The sequence below is a fragment of the Eleutherodactylus coqui genome, chromosome 6 (assembly GCF_035609145.1).
Source record: "Eleutherodactylus coqui strain aEleCoq1 chromosome 6, aEleCoq1.hap1, whole genome shotgun sequence".
NCBI lineage: Eukaryota > Metazoa > Chordata > Amphibia > Anura > Eleutherodactylidae > Eleutherodactylus > Eleutherodactylus coqui.
The window spans coordinates 236,075,741-236,097,356 of NC_089842.1; the positions used below are offsets into that span (position 1 = coordinate 236,075,741).

The following is a 21,616-nucleotide window of genomic DNA, read 5'->3' on the forward strand; positions in this document are numbered from 1 at the left end:
CTGAATGGCCCCTTTATTAGAGCCCCATCTAGTAGAGCGTTGATAGTCCTTTGACCTTCAAAACCAAAGCGATTCATCATGACGTACATTACATTAGGAGATTAAATCCTTCTGCAGGAATATCGGCCCCTGCGGACAGGAAGCTTCTTGTAGTCGCTGCAGATTAGATGGCGGTGCTGATGTGTTCTGACCAGCTGACAGGAAGGGGTCAGAGATTCCTGCTGCTTGTGTCAAATTCTGACCTTCCATTAGCCCGGTGCAACAGGAATCTGGATCCATCTGACCAGGAGATGTTTTTCCGCTCCTCAGGTATACAATTTTTGTGCTCTTTTGTCCGTTGTTTCTCTTAGACACAATGGCGCTGGAAGGATTGTCTGCTGTTATATCTGATCTGTACTAACGACTTGTGTGTTTAGACATAATAATTGCAGCACCATTGTTGTATTCCGCTGAAATTTGCTTGACTGTGCAGCGTCTGTTAGTCAGAATGATTCCTGACATCCCCCTCTGACCCCTTTCAGTGGCTAGTTGTTTCCATCCACAGGATCCCCTTTTGCTGGATGTTTTCCTTGATCACGCCATTCTCAGTATACTCTCCACACCGTTACATGAGAAAACCCCTTGCTGTTGGCAGTGAAATCCCGGCCCCGGCTAGACTAGCACCGATGACCAGGCTCGTTGGAAGTAGCTCAGATTTTCCCATCTAATTTGGGTTCCATGGAAAACTTGTCACTTGATTTTATGCTGCACTCCGGGGCTACGGGGGTAATTTCTATACAGGGAAGCGCCAATTGTGAAAGAGCCAGGGATGGGAGTCTCTCAGCAGCCGGAGCCTCACTGATTGGACACCACTGCTATGAAATATAACATATCCAGAGAGTAGTGATGTCACTGCTATAAACCAACACATATTTGGAATCATAGAATCCTCGAGGGTCATCTGGTCCAACCCCCTGCAGGATTGACTAAATCATCCCAGACAGATATTTCTCATTTTGCTATATTTCCCAACCTTCTTGGACATTTCTGTCCTTAAGAAGATCCAGCCATTGGATTCTTCCTATCCTCTTTCTGAGTTCATTGAAATCTGTCTTTCTGAAATCCAACCTTGAGGTCTGAGTCTTCTCAGGTCCTCCTTCCCTTTTTATCCAAAATTCAAGGATCACATGATCACTACCTTCTAAGGTCCCAGCCACCCGTACTTCCTCAACCATTCCCTACCTTTTGGTAAGAATTCGGTCCAAGATAGCAGATCCCCTTGTTTTCTCTTCTACCTTCTGGAAGATAAAGTTGTCACAAGAGCAGATAAGAATCTCTTGGATCCATTACTTTTACCTGAGAGATTCCCAACAAATGTCTAGATAGTTACAATCTCCCATGATCACCATGTCATACTTTTTTTAGAGCTTGGCCATCTGATGTAGAAAGAGTTCCTCCATATCTTCTGCTCATCCAGGTGGCCTATAGTAAATGCCTACAATGGTGTCCTTTCTGTTGTTCTCTCCTCCTATTCTTACCCAAACAGTTTCTACAGAACCCCCAGCTCTGAAGCTTGAATCTCTGGGGAGATGAATGTTTTCCTAACATACAACACAATACTCCTCCTATTTTTTTTGGTCTGTTTCTTATAAATTTGTTGTATCCTTCAAACCTTGTGTTCCAATCATGTGTATCATCCCACCAAGTTTCCGTGATGCCTATGACATCATATTTCTCTTCCTGTGTTAGGAGCTCCAATTCTCCTTGTTTGTTTCCCATGCTCTGTGCATTTGTGTAAAACATTTTAGTTTGTGATCGGTGTCTCTTGCTCCTCTACTTTCTTTCTGACTTTTCTGTCTTTGTTCTTTCTTTCCACTTCTAATAGTGAGGTTCTCGAATGTATTAATTAGCTGTATATTTTTACCTGGCTTTTCACTTCCCTTCCCATATTGTTCTAGTTTAAAGCTCTCCTAACGAGAGAGTGATGTCATAATTAGAAAGTATAAGTTGTGGAGCAGTGATGTCAGCAGGGTCACATGACTAAAGCTGAACTCTAATTGGTTGCTTCTGGACATTTCATGGAACTATTTGGTCTTTTCTTCTACACAGCGTCCTCCTCCACAGACTTATCAATATAATATGCTGGTGAACATAAACTATTTCTCTCTGCTACCACTGACTTTTGCATTCTTCATTTGGAAGTCCATAACAATCCCACCCCCCATGGTCACCACATAATCTCCATATTTGCAGATACATTTATATTGATAGGAAAAGCAGTGGTGGCTGCACTTTTATGAATGGTCTGTGCCGGCCTTAGCTTAGATGGCACCCTGTGCAGCAAGCTGGCAGCAGAACCACACCCGAACAGCTCAGTGAATAAAAACTGTACCAGAACCAAGCTCATAACATAAATACAGTTCCAGAACCAAGCTCGTAACATAAATACAGCACCAGAACCAAGCTTAGTACATAAATACAGCACTGAAACCGAGCTCATAACAAATACAGTTTCAGAACCAAGCTCGTAACATAAATACAGCACCAGAACCAAGCTTAGTACATAAATACAGCACTGAAACCGAGCTCATAACATAAATACAGTTCCAGAACCAAGCTCGTAACATAAATATAGCACCAGAACCAAGCTTAGTACATAAATACAGCACTGAAACCGAGCTCATAACATAAATACAGCACTGAAACCGAGCTCATAGCATAAATACAGCACCATAACCCGATCAATAACATAAATACAGCACCAGAACCAATCTCAGTTCAAAACTACAGCAGTAGAACTAAATACAGCAGTAGAACCAACCTCTGTACATAAATACAGCATTGGAAACAAGCTCATGACATAAATACAGCCCCAGTACCAAACTCATAGCATTAATACAATACCAGAACCAAGTTCAGTACATAAATACAGCATCAGTACCCAGTTCATAACATAAATACAATGTCAGAACCAAGCACAGAACACAAGTACAATACCAGAATCAAGTTCAGTATATAGATACAGCACCAGAACCAAGTTAATGACATAACCTTAGTAGCAGAAGTAAGCAATCTTGTTGTGGGAGCGCTGATGGGCCAATAGTGGCGCCTTCAAACACCACAGGGGAGGAGACAGAGCCAAGAGGAAAATCATTCATGTAGTTCCATAAGACACTGCCACACGAAGGAAGAAGATCATCTGGCCGGGTGGACCTAAGTGGGGCTTGCTCCCAGCCTACATTCACCTGGTACCCTCTAGCAGGATTTTTGGTCTGATACGCTCTAGGACCATCTTCTTTGTGACCGTTGCCGACCGTGGTATACGCAGCATTCTTCTCCAGCACCAGAGTTCGAAAACATATTTAGGGTAACTGCCACTTTAATATAATTGAAAATGTCATTAATCTTATATATAAAAATAGTCCTAATCGGTAGCAGCCTACCTAGTGACTATTATACAATATTACGGTTTTCCTTCCTTCCTAAGGATATATTGATTTACTTTCCGTCTGGATCCCGGCTCCTATTACAAAACTTCAGTGGAAACATGGTGAGGCCACAAGCATTGTGCATGGTATAGTCACTGAAGAGCCTGAGGTCTATAGGGGCTGATATCTGTAGGCGAGCGTATAATACCCCAGGATACACCACAGCAGGGGCTGAGGATACACCAGGGAGGACCAGAGCAAACAGCTTAAAGGACTCTTAATACATTTGGCGCATCCCCCTCCATTAGCCTGCAGATTAAGACCGGCGTATGATTTTTTTTGCTTTGCCTGCAGATCCATGATTATATGATATCGTAGCCTGCATGTTCCTCTCGGTATGAAGGTGTCATGTATGTTGTCTTCAGCGTCCCGGCATCTTGTAGCGTGTGTTCAGTCGTCTCTCTCGTTTTCAGGGGCGGCGGTGTTGGCGCAGGAAGATGACTTGGCCATGTCCCTGCACTTCATGAACTTTGGAAACAGCCCGCTGACCTCCGCTGAAGGGAAGCTGGATGGAAGCAAACACAATTTCATCGAGAACCCGCAATACTTCTGTGACGCCTGTAAGAGAGTTCTAATGATTCTGCACCAATATCTACAGATACAAAGGGCTCAGATACTTGGGGGACAGGATAATGACACGCTGATACTTGGGGGACAGGATAATGACACGCTGACACTTGGGGGACAGGATAATGACACACTGATACTTGGGGGACAGGATAATGACACACTGATACTTGGGGTACAGGATAATGACACGCTGATGCTTGGGGGACAGGATAATGACACACTGATACTTGGGGGACAGGATAATGACACACTGACACTTGGGGGACAGGATAATGACACACTGATACTTGGGGGACAGGATAATGACACACTGATACTTGGGGGACAGGATAATGACATGCTGATACTTGGGGGACAGGATAATGACACACTGATACTTGGGGGACAGGATAATGACACGCTGATATTTGGGGGACAGGATAATGACACACTGATACTTGGGGGACAGGATAATGACACACTGATACTTGGGGGACAGGATAATGACACGCTGATACTTGGGGGACAGGATAATGACACGCTGATACTTGGGGACAGGATAATGACACGCTGATACTTGGGGGGAAGGGATAATGACAGGATGATACTTGGGGGACAGGATAATGACACGCTGATACTTGGGGGACAGGATAATGATACGCTGATACTTGGGGGACAGGATAATGATACGCTGATACTTGGGGACAGGATAATGACACACTGATACTTGGGGGACAGGATAATGATACGCTGATACTTGGGGGACAGGATAATGACACACTGATACTTGGGGGACAGAATAATGACACGCTGACACTTGGGGGATGGGATAATGACACACTGATACTTGGGGGACAGGATAATGATACGCTGATACTTGGGGGACAGGATAATGATACGCTGATACTTGGGGACAGGATAATGACACGCTGACACTTGGGGACAGGATAATGACACACTGATACTTGGGGGGACAGGATAATGACACACTGATACTTGGGGGACAGGATAATGACATGCTGATACTTGGGGGACAGGATAATGAAACACTGATACTTGGGGGACAGGATAATGACACGCTGATACTTGGGGTACAGGATAATGACACACTGATACTTGGGGGACAGGATAATGACACGCTGATACTTGGGGTACAGGATAATGACAGGCTGATACTTGGGGGACAGGATAATGACACGCTGATACTTGGGGTACAGGATAATGACACGCTGACACTTGGGGGACAGGATAATGACACGCTGATACTTGGGGACAGGATAATGACACGCTGATACTTGGGGACAGGATAATGACACACTGATACTTGGGGGGACAGGATAATGACACACTGATACTTGGGGGACAGGATAATGACACACTGATACTTGGGGGACAGGATAATGACACACTGATACTTGGGGGACAGGATAATGATACGCTGATACTTGGGGTACAGGATAATAACACGCTGATACTTGGGGGACAGGATAATGACACGCTGACACTTGGGGTACAGGATAATGACACACTGATACTTGGGGTACAGGATAATGACACACTGGTACTTGGGGTACAGGATAATGACACACTGATACTTGGGGGACAGGATAATGACACACTGATACTTGGGGGACAGGATAATGACACGCTGATACTTGGGGGACAGGATAATGACACGCTGATACTTGGGGGACAGGATAATGACACGCTGACACTTGGGGGACGGGATAATGACACGCTGATACTTGGGGTACGGGATAATGACACACTGACACTTGGGGGACAGGATAATGACACGCTGATACTTGGGGGACAGGATAATGACACGCTGATACTTGGGGGACAGGATAATGACACGCTGACACTTGGGGGACGGGATAATGACACGCTGATACTTGGGGGACAGAATAATGACACGCTGATACTTGGGGGACAGGATAATGACACACTGATACTTGGGGGACAGGATAATGACACACTGATACTTGGGGGACAGGATAATGACACGCTGATACTTGGGGTACAGGATAATGACACGCTGATACTTGGGGTACAGGATAATGACACACTGATACTTGGGGGACAGGATAATAACACACAGATACTTGGGGGACAGGATAATAACACACTGATACTTGGGGGACAGGATAATGACACACTGATACTTGGGGGACAGGATAATGACACACTGATACTTGGGGGACAGGATAATGACACGCTGATACTTCGGGGACAGGATAATTACACACTGATACTTGGGGGACAGGATAATGACACACTGATACTTGGTGGACGGGAGAATGACACGCTGATACTTGGGGTACAGGATAATGACACACTGATACTTGGGGGACAGGATAATGACACACTGATACTTGGGGTACAGGATAATAACACACTGATACTTGGGGTACAGGATAATGACACGCTGATACTTGGGGGACAGGATAATGACACACTGATACTTGGGGGACAGGATAATGACATGCTGATACTTGGGGGGCAGGATAATGACACGCTGATACTTGGGGGACAGGATAATGACAAGCTGATACTTGGGGGATGGGATAATGACACGCTGACACTTGGGGGACAGGATAATGACACACTGACACTTGGGGGACAGGATAATGACACGCTGATACTTGGGGGACAGGATAATGGCACGCTGACACTTGGGGGACAGGATAATGACACGCTGATACTTGGGGTACAGGATAATGACACACTGATACTTGGGGGACGGGATAATGACACACTGATACTTGGGGGACAGGATAATGACACACTGATACTTGGGGGACAGGATAATGACATGCTGATACTTGGGGGACAGGATAATGACACGCTGATACTTGGGGGACAGGATAATGACAGGCTGATACTTGAGGGACAGGATAATGACACACTGATACTTGGGGGACAGGATAATGACACGCTGACACTTGGGGGACAGGATAATGACACACTGATACTTGGGGGACAGGATAATGACACGCTGATACTTGGGGGACAGGATAATGACACACTGATACTTGGGGTACAGGATAATGACACACTGATACTTGGGGTACAGGATAATGACACGCTGATACTTGGGGGACAGGATAATGACACACTGATACTTGGGGGACAGGATAATGACATGCTGATACTTGGGGGGCAGGATAATGACACGCTGATACTTGGGGTACAGGATAATGACACGCTGATACTTGGGGGACAGGATAATGACACACTGATACTTGGGGTACAGGATAATGACACACTGATACTTGGGGGACGGGATAATGACACGCTGATACTTGGGGGACAGGATAATGACAGGCTGACACTTGGGGTACAGGATAATGACACGCTGATATTTGGGGGTACAGGATAATGATACTCTAATAATTAAGCTAAAGTTCAATGAAAATATCTTAAATTCCCAGGTGTTCAACACATCAAAAGGAGAGACATTGTGCCCAAGTGGGAGCTTGGGGAAGGGGCATTTGGGAAGGTATATTTGGCCGAGTGCTACCACCTGACCCCAGATGAAGAAAAGACTCTGGTAGCTGTAAAGGTAATGGTCATCTATATATATATATATATATATCCCCTCCTCCACTTTTCTCTACATCTTTCCGAACTCACTTGCTACCTTACAAATGATGTCCCTTAGCTCTGGTGAATAAATTCTCCTCTTGACTACATCCAGGCTCTTAAAGAAGCCACCGAGGCGGCCCGCCAGGACTTCCAGCGTGAGGCCGAGCTTCTCACAGTCCTTCAACATGAACACATCGTGAAGTTCTACGGTGTCTGCACAGACGGGGAGCCGCTCATCATGGTGTTTGAGTACATGAAACATGGAGATCTCAACCGCTTCCTCAGGTCGGTCACCAAGTTAATGGTTCTCGCTCACTTGCCCTGATGGGTCCACAGTTGTCTGTAATCTCTCTTTTGAGTCATTACTCGGGTGATTATCAGCCCATGTAGAAATGTCTCTTGGTTGATAATAGGATGGGGGTTCATTGAGGACCTTTCCACTAGCTGCATAGATCCAACCATGGCGACAACAAGAGAGAACCATGAACATCCCTAGAGGGAAAATGAGGACCGTGCCGGACAATTACCCCTGGGATAGCTGCAAGGACCCCTTATTTATTTGAGTACTTTAACCCTCTGCATCAGTTCTTGAAGTGTGACAACTTGTAGGCCACACCTAAGGATAAATGCCAAAGTCCGCTCCCTATTTCCATTGTCAGCTTCCCTTCAGTCGACACTTTGCCCCCCCCACTCGCCTCCACCAAGCTGCCATTATAAGTGTGGATCTGCCTGTCTCAGCCTGCCATCTCTCCGGCTAATGCACTCCTCTCTGCAATATTGATTAGATTATCTGTCTGAGAGGCTTAAATAGAAGGAGATTGCCCATCAGTTGAAATAAACAGAGACTTTTTGATTGGTCCCGTAGGTATTAGACATAGACGATGGGCTGCCAGTGGCATTGCACAGTGTCCGGGTACTGATGGGGAGATCGTAGAGACACTGTATTTTATGGTTATTGTTACACTGGGACTGAGAAATGTATCTTGTCAGGGGCCCGATGAGCTCTAATCACATGAAAGAGTTCTGATAGGAGGAGGAACTTGGTTTCCCCGTAATCTATTGTACATACAGCTGATCCGGAAAGTCTTCAGATTCTTTCACATTCTAACATTTTGCTATGTTGTGGCCTTGTACAATTCTAAAAAAAATGTCACGTTTCCCCATTGTTTTGCACTCAGTACCCCATAATGACAAAATGACAACAGAATGTTAGAAATATTTGTAAAATTTTTAAAAATTAAAAATTAACATTCTGCATTGACATAAGTTTTCACACCCTTTGGTATGTGATTGGAGTCAACTGTGGGAAACGCAGTTGATTGGACATAAAATACCCCCCTGTCTATATGATGTCTCACAGCTCACAATCCATATCAGGGCCAAAACCAAGCCATGAGGAGGAAAGAACTGCCTGTAGATTCCAGAGACAGGATTGTGTGAAGGTGCAGATCTGGAGAAGCTACAAAAATATTTCTGCTGCACTAATAGTTCCCAAGAGCACAGCGGTCTCTTTGAGACACGGAAGAAGAACAACCAGGACTCTTTCTAGAGTTGCCGACCCACCAAAGTAAGTCATTGGGGGAGAAGAGCCTTGGTAAGAGAGATGACCAAGAACCCAACGGTCACTCTGGCTGAGCTTCAAAGATCCAGTGTGCAGATGGGAGAAACTTCCAGAAAATCAACCATCATTTCAGTCTCCACCAATCTGGGTTTTATGGCGGAGGGGCCAGAAAGAAGCCTCTCCTCAGTAAGACACATGGAAGCTGTCTAAAGTTTACCAAAAAGAGCCTAAAGGACCCTCAGACGGCGAGGAACAAGATTCTCTGCTCTGATGAAACCATGATGGAACTTTCTGGTCTTAGTTATAAGCGTTCTGTCTGGAGGAGACCAGGCGACGCTCATCACCTGCCTAATACCATCCCTACAGTGAAGTATGGTGGTGAAGCATCATGCTAGGGGGAGTGGGGACTGGTCAGGGCTGATGGAAAGCTGAATGGAGCAAAGTACAGAGATAATGAAAGCCTGATCTAGAGAGCAAGAGACCTCAGATTGTGCAGAAGGATCATTGTCTTGTTGCAAGGTGACTCTTCTGCCCAATCTGAGGTCCCTTGTGCTTTGGATCAGGTCTTCATTATCATAAGCACACAGCCAATGAACATAGGAGGGGCTCAGGGACAACTCTGTGAATGTCCTTGAGTGGCTCAGCCAGAGCCCTGACTTGTACCCAATCCAACATCTCTGGAGAGACCTGAAAATGGCTCCACAGATGGCCCCCATCCAACCGGACAGTTTGAGAGGATCTGCAGAGGTGAATGGCAGAAAATCCCCAAATCCAGGGCTGCCAACCTTGTGGCATCATACCAAGAAGACTGGAGGATGTAATCACTGCCAAAGGGGCTGCAACTAAATACTGAGTATGGGGTGTGAATACTTACGCCAATGCAAAATGGGAGTTTTTAATTTTTAAACAATGTACCAAGATTTCCTCCATTCTGTTGTCACTTTGTCATTATGGGGTACTGAGTGCAGAATGATGGGGAACACAAGGCCACCGCATAACAAAATGTGAAAAAGTGAAAACGTCTGAAGACTTCCTGGACCACTTTTAAGGACATGTTTATTTTTGGGTTATGTTTTGTTTTGGGGTTTTTTTTTGGTTTTGATCTTTTTATAATAAAATTCAAGAAATAGTTTTTTTTCGCCTTTTTAATGTCATTTATTTTTTACAATAATAAACTTTTTTGTCTCACTTATTTTTACTTTTTTAGTCCCCATAGAAAACATGAACTTGTGATCATTTGCTTAGACCATTAACTGCAATACTTCAGTATTGCAGTATATAGTTTTTCTGTGTAAGGACGCCCATCTTAATAGGCTGAAATACATGGCAACCTTGAAGCCTTGGATGCTATGACACCCAGGCCATAACCCATGATCTCAACACAAGGGAGCCGTTTAGGACCTCCAATCACTAATCAGGCCTTTTATATGCTGCTGTAAGTATTGACAGCGACATTTAAATGGTTAATAGCTGCAATCTGTGTCAATTCTGATCGCGGCTGTTGCCGCCGGGTGTCAGCTGTCAAATCAAGACCAGCTATGTATGCAGTGGGCTGAGCATGTAGGTGCCGGGCTTGAAAGGGTTAAAAGATGGAAGCCTTTTAATACTTTTGTCGCATCTGGTGGCACCTCCGTATGCCAGAGTGAACGCTATGCCAACCAGTAGCTGGAATAGGTTGGAGCTATAATTTGTGCCAGTTTCTAGTGTAAGTTATAGTAAATTTTGCACCATTTTTGTCTACATTTCACAGATCCCATGGACCAGACGCCAAGATTCTGGATAACGGCAATGGACAACCGTTTGGACAGCTAAACCTGACCCAGATGTTACAGATTGCCAGCCAGATTGCCTCGGGCATGGTCTACCTGGCATCTCTCCACTTTGTCCACCGGGACCTCGCTACAAGGAACTGCCTTGTGGGGAACCATCTAGTTGTCAAAATAGGTGACTTTGGGATGTCCCGTGATATCTATAGCACCGACTACTACAGGGTAAGGACATGGGAACGTTGCAAAGAGGGCTGAGAGTGATAGTAGATCCAGCAGGCTTGGAGCAACACAACTTCAAACATGATCTCCTCCTCCATGTTATATAACATTGCTTTTCATACAGCAGCAGGTTTATCTCTCTTGTGGCCGTCCTTAGATTAACATCCCAGTGCCCTCCAAGTGAGGCTCCACATCCCGTCGCCTGCACTCTGATCTAGTGATGACTGAATTTTTGAAATGTTGGGTTCGGATAGTTCTCCAAATTTGGCAAAAAATTTGGGCCGTATTAGTTTAAATTGAACTTAAAACTTCACCGATACTCTTATAACTGGTGTATAACAATGTTTCAGGGCCATAAAAGCCCTGAATAACACTCTTAGGTAACCTAGCAGGGTATCTGAGGACTTCTGAGCTCTTTTTATGCTAAAGTTAATGAAGATAAGGAAGCAAAAAGGAAGAAGGAGGAAAAGAAGAAGAAGGAGGAGGAAAAGAAGAAGAAGAATGAGGAAAAGAAGAAGGAGGAGGAAAAGAAGAAGAAGGAGGAGGAAAAGAAGAAGGAGGTGGAAAAGAAGAAGAAGGAGGTGGAAAAGAAGAAGAAGGAGGTGGAAAAGAAGAAGAAGGAGGTGGAAAAGATGAAGAAGAAGAAGAAGAAGGAGGAGGAGGAGGAGGAAAAGAAGTAGGAGGAGGAGGAGGAGGAAAAGAAGAAGGAGGAGAAAAAGAAGAAGAAGAAGGAGGAGGAAAAAGAAAGAAGAAGGAGGAGGAAAAAGAAAGGAGAAGAAGAAGGAGGAGGAGGAAAAAGAAAGAAGACGAAGAAGGAGGAGGAAAAGAAAGAAGAAGAAGGAGGAGGAAAAAGAAAAAAGAAGGAGGAGGAAAAAGAAAGAAGAAGAAGAAGGAAAAAGAAAGAAGAAGAAGAAGAAAGAGGAAAAAGAAAGAAGAAGAAGAAGAAGAAGAAGAAGAAGAAGAAAGAGGAAAAAGAAAGAAGAAGAAGAAAAATAAGGAAAAAGAAGGAAATAGAAAGAAGAAGATGAAGAAAGAGAAGGGAAAAAAGAAAATAGAAGAAAAATGAAGGGAAAAAAGTTTTCCCCTCAACCTTCTTCTTTGCTCTTCCTCCTTTTCCTCCTCTTCTTTTTTTCTATCCTCTTCCCTCCTTTTTCCTGCTCTTCCTCCTTTTTCCTCATCTTCCTTCTTTTTCCTCATTATCCTCCTTTTAGTGAGTTTGCCGAGACAAACCCCCTGAGGTTGATGTTCTCACAGAATTTTTAACAAAATTCAACCCAAAACAAGATTCTACTCTTTCAGTTCACTCCGCCTTACTCGGATTGATGGGAATGATGCAGAACATTTGACACCACTCTACTGATCCTTATCCAACACAGCAGCAGCCATAACAGACAAGGGTCCAAATATAATACAGGAGCGTCACCATTAACCTTTTCACTGCCAAATTTAGAAGCTAGAAAAATATATGCTAGTAAAAACCGTGTTGTCAATGCTCTAGTGCATGGTGGCAAATGGAAGGGGATGCCTACATCATGAGTCGGAGCCGGAATACCGATAGGGAACAATGAGCATCTATAGAGTTATCTTCTATCAGCCTTATACACCACAAACACTTATGGAATAGCTATAGGATATCCCTTGTTTGATTGGTAGGAGGCTCCCGAATAGGGGTGGGTGCACTTGAGGACACTTGGTTGCTTCCCTACTTCCCATATAGTATAACACAAAGCCGTATTCTTGGGATCAGTAGGGGTCTTGATGGTTGGTGCATGGGCTAAATCCATACCTAAATGGTGCAGATTTTGCCAAATATATTGTTATGGATCTGCTACGGTTTTAACCCTTATATTACCATAGGAAAGCCTGCTTTACAGTAAGAGGAGTCAAATGATGTGACGTAGTAGGAACTGCAGATAACTAAGCCCTAAAACCACACAAATTGCGCATAACTCCAAGTCTGCGGTTACCCAGCAGAGAATGCGGCACCACATCCCTCCCCACCTGCGTGAGCTGTAGTAAATCCTTCACATTACTGGAAAAGCCCTATTAAATGAAGGATTTCTGTGTGATGGTAATCCTAATAAAAAGCCGCTGCATTTGTAAAGTAGCAGATCCTGTGAAGCATTTATCTGCCATGCTCTGGTGATGGCACCGCTCCAGATGGAGACTTTATTGCCCAAGTGAACCATAAGCACCTGCCAAGTCCTCCGTGCAGTCGGGAGATCCCATCCATCTTCATATCCTTCAAGGGCTCTAGCGGGATTTGAACTTGTGACATCCCGAATTGCCCGAGCTCTTTCTTTCCCTTTTAGCGCTGTGAAGCTGTCTCCTTGTCAGAGCCGTATTCATATTTAATGCTGCCCTATGATGAGAATACAAGAAAATCACTTAGTGAACGGAAAACCCAGGGAAGGAAACTAAGGGGAAAATTGGGGGAGTGACGAGGGGCTGAGATGTGCAGCGCGACATCAGCTCTTCAATAGCATCCAGTGCCCCCCCATAGATTAGACGACACCCTGTGTGAAATTTTTTTTGGCTACCCCCCACCCAGTCCTAAGAAAAAAACCTGATGATGCACTAATAGGCAGTCTGCCTGTACTCTGAAAGCCGTGATATAGTAGCATACCCATACCGGAACAGCTCAGTGAATAAATACTGTACCAGAGCGAAGCTCATAACATAAATATAGCACCGGAACCAAGCCCATAACATAAATACAGCACCATAACCAACTTCAGTAGATAAATACAGAACCAAACGTATGACATAAATACAGTACCAGGAGCAAACTCATAACATACATACAGCACAGGACCAACCTCAGTACATGAATACAGCACTAGAACCAAGCTCATAACAGAAATACAGCACCATAACCAACTTCAGTAGATAAATACAGAACCAGAACCAAACGTATGACATAAATACAGTACCAGGACCAAACTCATAACATGCATACAGCACCAGGACCAACCTCAGTACATGAATACAGCACTAGAACCAAGCTCATAACAGAAATACAGTGCCAGAACTAACTTCAGTAGATAAATACAGTACCAGAACCAAGCTCATAACATAAATACAGCACCATAACCAACTTCAGTAGATAAATACAGAACCAGAACCAAACGTATGACATAAATACAGTACCAGGACCAAACTCATAACATGCATACAGCACCAGGACCAACCTCAGAACATACATACAGCACTAGAACCAAGCTCATAACATAAATACAGCACCAAAACTAACTTCAGTAGATAAATACAGTACCAGAACCAAGCTCATAACATAAATACAGCACAAGAACCAACTTCAGTAGATAAATACAGTACCAGAACCAAACTCATAATATGCATACAACGCCAGAACCAACCTCAGTACATAAATACAGCACAGAATGAACTTCAGTAGATAAATAGAGTTATAGAACCAAGCTTATAACATGAATACAGTACCAGAACCAAGCTTAGTATATACAGTACCAGAACCAAGCTCATAGCATAAATACAGTACCAGAACCAAGCTCAGTGCATAAATACAGCACAAAAACGTCGATCATAACATAAATATGAGTGGTGCTACTAATTGTAATGCTTATCTCTAATTCATAATTAGAGGGATTTCCCAATAGTGATAATTATACCCTATCCACAGAATAGGGGATAAATGTCTGATAGCTGTGGATCCTGTCACCGAGGCCCCTGTGATCCGGAGGTCTGTGCACCCTGAATCCTCTATGTGAATATAGCACCGGTGTACATGCATGCTCACCACTTCATTCATTTCTATGGGATGGAAGGGGATCAATGCGCTTGGCAATCTCCCTCAGTCTCATAGAAGTGAATGGAGTGGTGGTCATGCATGTGCATCGGTGCTCCATTCACACAAAGGATTCAGCGTGCAGAGACCTCAGGATCACAGGGGGTCTCAGCGTTCGGATCTCTACTTGTCAGACATTTATTCCCTATTCTATGGATAAGGGATACATGTTATTAGTGGGAAACCTCCTTTATAGGGGCTGTACTACCATTGACTTTTATCCCCTATCTATAAGATGGGTGATAAAAGTCTTATTTGGGCTGGGTCTCACCAGTGAGACCCCTACTGATCCCAACGATGGGACTCCCATTTCTACCTCTTCTCACCACTGCGGGGTCACTGCACCCTCTGCAGTGAAGGAGAGATTGAATGGAGCAGTAGTCACACAGGCACAGTGCCACTCCATTCAATCTGAAGTCAATGCGGCGGGAGCAACGAGGCTGCAGTAAGAAGAAGAGGGGGACGTGGGATGTCTGTTCTCAGGATCAGTTGCGGTGTCACCGGTGAGACCTCCTCCAGTCAGACCTATCAATCATCCTATGGATAGGTGATAAATGTAATTGCAATGCAGCGCTCGATGAACCAATCACAGAGGTTCATCCAACGCTGCATTCATTGGTTCTTCGAGCGCCACGGCTCAGCCAATCAACAGCCGTCGTGTTGTGGAGGCGGGATTTATGAATTGGCTAGCCACGGCTCAGCCAATCAATGCAGCGCTGGATGAACCAATGCGATAAATCAGGTTAGGGCTTATTTTCTGGGTAGGTCTTATTTTCCTGGAAAAACCCAACATATCAGAGAACTTAGTTGGAGAAGATTCATATAATTGAGGCATCTATTCTATCTCTTCTCAGGTTGGGGGTCGGACGATGCTGCCCATCCGCTGGATGCCACCTGAGAGCATCTTGTATCGCAAATTCACCACGGAGAGTGACATATGGAGCTTTGGCGTCGTCCTGTGGGAGATCTTCACCTACGGGAAGCAACCATGGTACCAGCTCTCTAATACGGAGGTAAATACCCCAAAGTTTTCCCAGTTGTAGACATTGAAGTCTAATGATCATATGATAAAAAGTTCTCAAAACTTCTAATATACTTTGTGTTTCAATTTCTCCAGTTTTTCAAGATCTCTGCTTGCAGTCAGTGAATAGGATCTTCTTTTTAACCTGTGCAGACCTTATAGTGCTCATAGTATGGTTTGAGACGTTTTGCCATTTTCACCACCTTTCTAAAACTAGGTGGGGCTGTTCAAAAAAGGGGGTGTGGCCTTGTATGGCCCGTCAGGTATACTATAATGTACTTCAGAACTTGGCGTACATTATAGCTGACACCTGTGCCAGCCTCGTAGGTTTCGGGCTGGCGCACGGAAATGCCGCCAGACACGACGCATTGCTTCCTACATTTATCGCACTGACACTGGCTCAAAGTTTACTTGATACCGGTGTAACAAACACCGTTCTAAGCAACCATGCTCTGATGGATGGAATTAATTAACCCCTTGAGTGGCACGCCCGGAAATTTCCCGGGACGAGCTCCACTGCTGATAGTGATATAGCCCGGAAGATTTCCGGGCTATGTATCACTATGGGAGCTGCAGAGCACAATGCCACAAGCTGTGACAGTGTGCTCTACCTGCACTGTCCCACAGAGAACAAAGCAAGGGCTTTGAAAAACCAGCAGAAGATATTGCCGATATGCCGGCAATCTCCTGCTTCTAAGTCTCCTGCTTTGTTTACAGGTTGCCATAGAGACCATCGGCTTGTCAGAAGCAAGCCGATGGTCTCTGTGGCAGGGACAGCTAGTGCTTGGCTTTCAGAGGACAGCTAGGTACTAGCTCTTACAGCAGAGATCAGAGAAAACCTCCGATCTCTGCTGTGTTAACCCCTTACATGCTGCAGTCTATGTGACTGCAGCATGTAAAGGGCTGTCACTGCAGCATGTAAAGGGCTGCCACCATCGGACCCCCAGAATGTGATCAGGGGGTCCTGATGGGTCCCTGTGGAAGTCCCCTAAAGGGACAAAAAAAAAAAAAAAAAAAGTAAAAAAATAATAAAAAAATAAAAATAAAAACACTTGTCTCCCTTTACTTTGTAAAAAATCAAAAATACAATCACACATGTGGTATCCATGCGTCGTAATGACCCAGAGAAGGAAGTTAATACATTATTTAACCCCTTAATGACATGGCCCCTTTTTTCTTTTTTCCCCATTTCTTTTTTCCTCTCCCCTGTTTAAAAAAATCACAACTTGTCCCGCAAAAAACAAGCCCTCATATGGCCATGTCAATGGAAAAATGAAAAAGTTATGGCTCTTGAGACGCAACTGCAAAATTAGTTGAAATTCAATGATTAGACCATTTTAAAAAACCTGCCCTGGTGGGCACGACAGGGTGGTAGGAAACCCGCCACTCAAGGGGTTAAGGGACCTGCAGCAGTTTTCCGGGGTAAAAAAGCCACATTTTGGTGGATGCCCTTTATGCGCATACATTTGCAACTTTATACTTAGCGCTTTTCTAAAGAGTAAGCAGGGCTTAGCGGGAGGGGCGTGGCTCTAATTGCCCGACAGATTTGGCACAACTCTGTCTGAGGTCATGGTTGGTGTAGATTTGATATTGTGGTTTACGGAGAGCCATAAGAAGTGCCAAATTTATTAAGAGGCAACCCAATAAATCTGGGCCAAAAGTATATTAGGCCATGGCGGAACTTTCTATTACGCAATGATGAGGATTTACTTGCAAACGGAGAACCCCTTTAAGACGTGATAATCCGGGATAATAAAACATCCTGAGCTCAGGTTCTATCTGGCCGCCGGAAGGTTCCTCTCGGCTCACGCGGTTCTTGCCGGCTGATGCCAAGAAAGCTTTCTCAATAAATAAATTAATATCAAGAAAGAAGAATCTGATTTTAATTTTTTCCAGTGCTCAATGGGGATAATTTAATTTGGCTGCCCTGTGGGTCCTGTAAGTGACCTCCTCAGGAACCGGAGAAGTTAATGAACTCAGGAGACACCCAGATAAGTGGCTCTTTACTACATCAAGAGGGATTAGGTTACGTGAAGCCCAAGGCGTCTTGGCAGGTAGACGGCGAACATTTACAAACACAACATTATTTATTCTTGACATGTAATTGTATTTACAGGTACTTGTGATTGTCGAGCTCCACTGAGGTGGAAGCAGCGAGATCATTGTAGAGACGCAAGTTGTCTAGACTAATAGAGGCAGGTGAATAGAGAGATAGAGAGATAGAGAGATAGAGAGAGAGAGAGATAGAGAGAGAGAGAGATAGAGAGAGAGAGAGAGAGAGAGAGATAGAGAGATAGAGAGATAGAGAGATAGAGAGATAGAGAGAGAGAGATAGAGAGAGAGAGAGAGATAGAGAGATAGAGAGAGATAGAGAGAGAGATAGAGAGAGAGATAGAGAGAGAGAGAGATAGAGAGAGAGAGAGAGATAGAGAGATAGAGAGAGAGAGAGAGAGAGAGAGATAGAGAGAGAGATAGAGAGAGAGATAGAGAGAGAGAGAGAGAGAGAGAAGAGGGGCAGACAGAGAGAGAGGGTAGAGAGAGAGAGAGAGAGAGGCAGAGAGAGGGGGAGAGGGGGGAGAGGGGCATACAGAGAGAGGGGGGAGAGAGAGAGAGAGAGGCAGAGAGAGGGGCAGAGGGGATGGAGAGGTTAGAGAGAGGAGAGAGAAGGGTAAGAGGGAGACAGAGAGGAGGAAAGGGAGAGAGAGGTGTGAGAAGGGGGTAGATAGAGGGGAAAGAGAGAGGAGGAGACAGGGAGTGGAGAGGAAGAGAGGGATGAGAAGGGGTGAGGGGGAGAGAGAAAGGGAAAGAGAGAGGGGAAGTAGAGAAGAAGAGAGAGAAAAAGAGAGAAGGGGAGAGAAACAGAGAAAGTGAAAGTAGGAGAGAAAGGTGGAGGGGTGAAGTAGAGATGGAGAGAATGGGAAGGAGAGCGAGAGAAAGAAGGGGAGAGAAAGGGAGAAAGTGAAAGTTGGAGAGAGAGGTGGAGGGGAGAAGTAGAGATAGAGACAGAGGGGAAGAGAGCGCATTTTAGCCTTTTACTCCACACTTCTACACAAGCCAACCTAAACAACCAATCACCGTGAATCAGCCAAACCAAATAACCAATCAGCGGGAATGAGTAAATCCACACAACCAATCAGGTTGCGAATGGTGTGCATTTGGGGGGTAATATAGATATAAGCGGAGAGAGCAGGAAGGATACAAAGAGAAAGAGGAAAGAGCGATAGAGAAGTAGATATGATAGATATGAGATAGATAGATAGATAGATAGATAGATAGATATGAGATAGATAGGAGATAGATAGATAGAAGATAGATAGATAGATAGATAGATAGATAGATAGATAGATAGATAGATAGATAGATAGGAGATAGATAGATAGAAGATAGATATGAGAGAGATAGATAGATATGAGATAGATAGATAGAAAGATAGATAGATAGATAGATAGATAGATAGATAGATAGATAGATAGATAGATAGATAGATAGATAGGAGATAGATAGGTAGATAGATAGGAGATAGATAGGAGATAGATATGAGAGAGATAGATAGATAGATAGATAGATAGAAGATAGATAGATAGATAGATAGATAGATAGATAGATAGGAGATAGATAGGTAGATAGATAGGAGATAGATAGGAGATAGATAGGAGATAGATAGAAGATAGATAGATAGATAGGAGATAGATAGATAGATAGATAGATAGATAGATAGATAGATAGATAGATAGATAGATAGGAGATAGATAGGTAGATAGATAGATAGATAGATAGATAGATAGGAGATAGATAGATAGATAGATAGGAGATAGATAGATAGATAGATAGATAGATAGATAGGAGATAGATAGGTAGATAGATAGATAGGAGATAGATAGATAGATAGATAGATAGATAGGAGATAGATATGAGAGAGATAGAGATAGAGGAAAGAGCGATAGAGAAGTAGATATGATAGATAGATAGATAGATAGATAGATAGATAGATAGATAGATAGATAGATAGATAGAAGAAAGATAGATAGATAGATAGGAGATAGATATGAGAGAGAGAGAGAGATAGATAGATAGATAGATAGATAGATAGATAGATAGATAGATAGATAGATAGATAGGAGATAGATAGATAGATAGATAGATAGATAGATAGATAGATAGATAGATAGATAGATAGATGATAGATAGATAGATGTTGGCCAAGAGGAGCTCAATGTAATTGTACAGAATTAAAAGGAGATATTTCGTATCATTGTTGGTCCACAATCCTTTTCAGTTCTACATAAGTTAGTGGAGAAGTAATCCTATGTGTGGTCCCTTCAGAGAAAGTTCTTCATGTCTTACTCCTAGACTTGCACTTTTTAAATGGGCTCCATTAAAGGAGACAATGTTGAGAAGTGGTGGAATTAAGACTAGAACTGGAGCCTGGTTTAGCATATTTTTAAGTGTTCCTTTCATGCCATCTTATTCAACTTCTTTCTACTTCAGGCCATTGAATGTATTACTCAAGGACGAGAACTTGAAAGACCAAGAACCTGCCCCACCGAAATCTACACCATTATGCAAGGCTGCTGGCAGAGAGAACCTCAGCAGAGGCTCCACATTAAAGAGATCCACCGCAAGCTTCAAGCTCTCGTTAAGGCTCCTCCAGTATATTTAGACATTCTGCAGTAGAATATGCAGCAACAGATTCTAAAGACCAAACATGAAAGCTTTAATATTGCCTGCAAGTCCATCACTCTTACACATTGCAGAAGAAGCTTTGCTAATGCTTCATTCACCCCAGACCTCTGACTAATCTAAGGTCCCGGATCTCAAGAACGCCCCTACTGAACCTTACGGGGAGGATTTCAGAAACTTTGGAGCGAAGAAAGCTCCTAAGAGAAGCAGAATATGGAAGGTCTGTTATGCACAAATCATATTGGTGCCATAAGGAAAAGACTATGATGGCACAATGGAGACAAGACTCAAATGTCTCCAGAGCTCAAGATATAGACACAGAACTGAGACCAGAAGAAATGACTGTCAGTACAAATGTCCTTCAACTCCAACTCACTGGTTGGTCCACCTAAAAGCATCTCCTAAGACGTAGCCAATCTTCTGCTGTACTACCTACCCCAACCTCCCGCCTTGATCTGCAATGTACACACTTGTGTGATTAGAAGACATAGCTAAGTAAACTATACCGTGGCTGTCAAGGATGAATGCCGTGTCCACGTGGACATTTCTCAGACTCTGTCCTGTATCTTCTGCGTCCACGGAGGTTTACTTGAATATGGCTTCCTCCTACCCTCTGAGACAATGGACCGAAACACGTATATATTAATTTATTAGACTCCTATACTCTGTAATGCAGATAGTGCCCCACATAAATGTACCGACTGTCTATGATTTACATGTAAATATATTTGTTTTGGTTGCAATTGAAACCTGTGTCATATAATTTATAGAAATGTCCCATAACTGTTATCTGGAATGTGACTAGCGAGGACAGGATCAGGACAGAGTCCATATCTACAATGGCCTAATAGGAATAGGCAGCACACAGGAACAAGTCTGATATGTCCACATGTTCTCCTTAAAGAGTAGGTCTACTGTTTTACAATTTATATGTGGAAT

General features: G+C 43.7%; 1 protein-coding gene across 1 annotated transcript in view; it reads left to right on the forward strand.

The window, feature by feature from the left end:
• Positions 1 to 21,407, forward strand: part of NTRK1 (neurotrophic receptor tyrosine kinase 1) — an 87,134-nt gene extending 65,727 nt beyond the window's left edge. The window contains exons 12-17 of the mRNA XM_066609148.1: positions 3,881 to 4,027; positions 7,451 to 7,581; positions 7,717 to 7,889; positions 10,916 to 11,156; positions 15,831 to 15,989; positions 20,486 to 21,407. Of these exons, the coding sequence (XP_066465245.1) occupies positions 3,881 to 4,027; positions 7,451 to 7,581; positions 7,717 to 7,889; positions 10,916 to 11,156; positions 15,831 to 15,989; positions 20,486 to 20,671 (1,037 nt within the window). The 3' untranslated portion in view covers positions 20,672 to 21,407. The remainder of the gene's footprint in view (positions 1 to 3,880; positions 4,028 to 7,450; positions 7,582 to 7,716; positions 7,890 to 10,915; positions 11,157 to 15,830; positions 15,990 to 20,485) is intronic.
• The last annotated feature ends 209 nt before the right edge of the window (positions 21,408 to 21,616 follow it).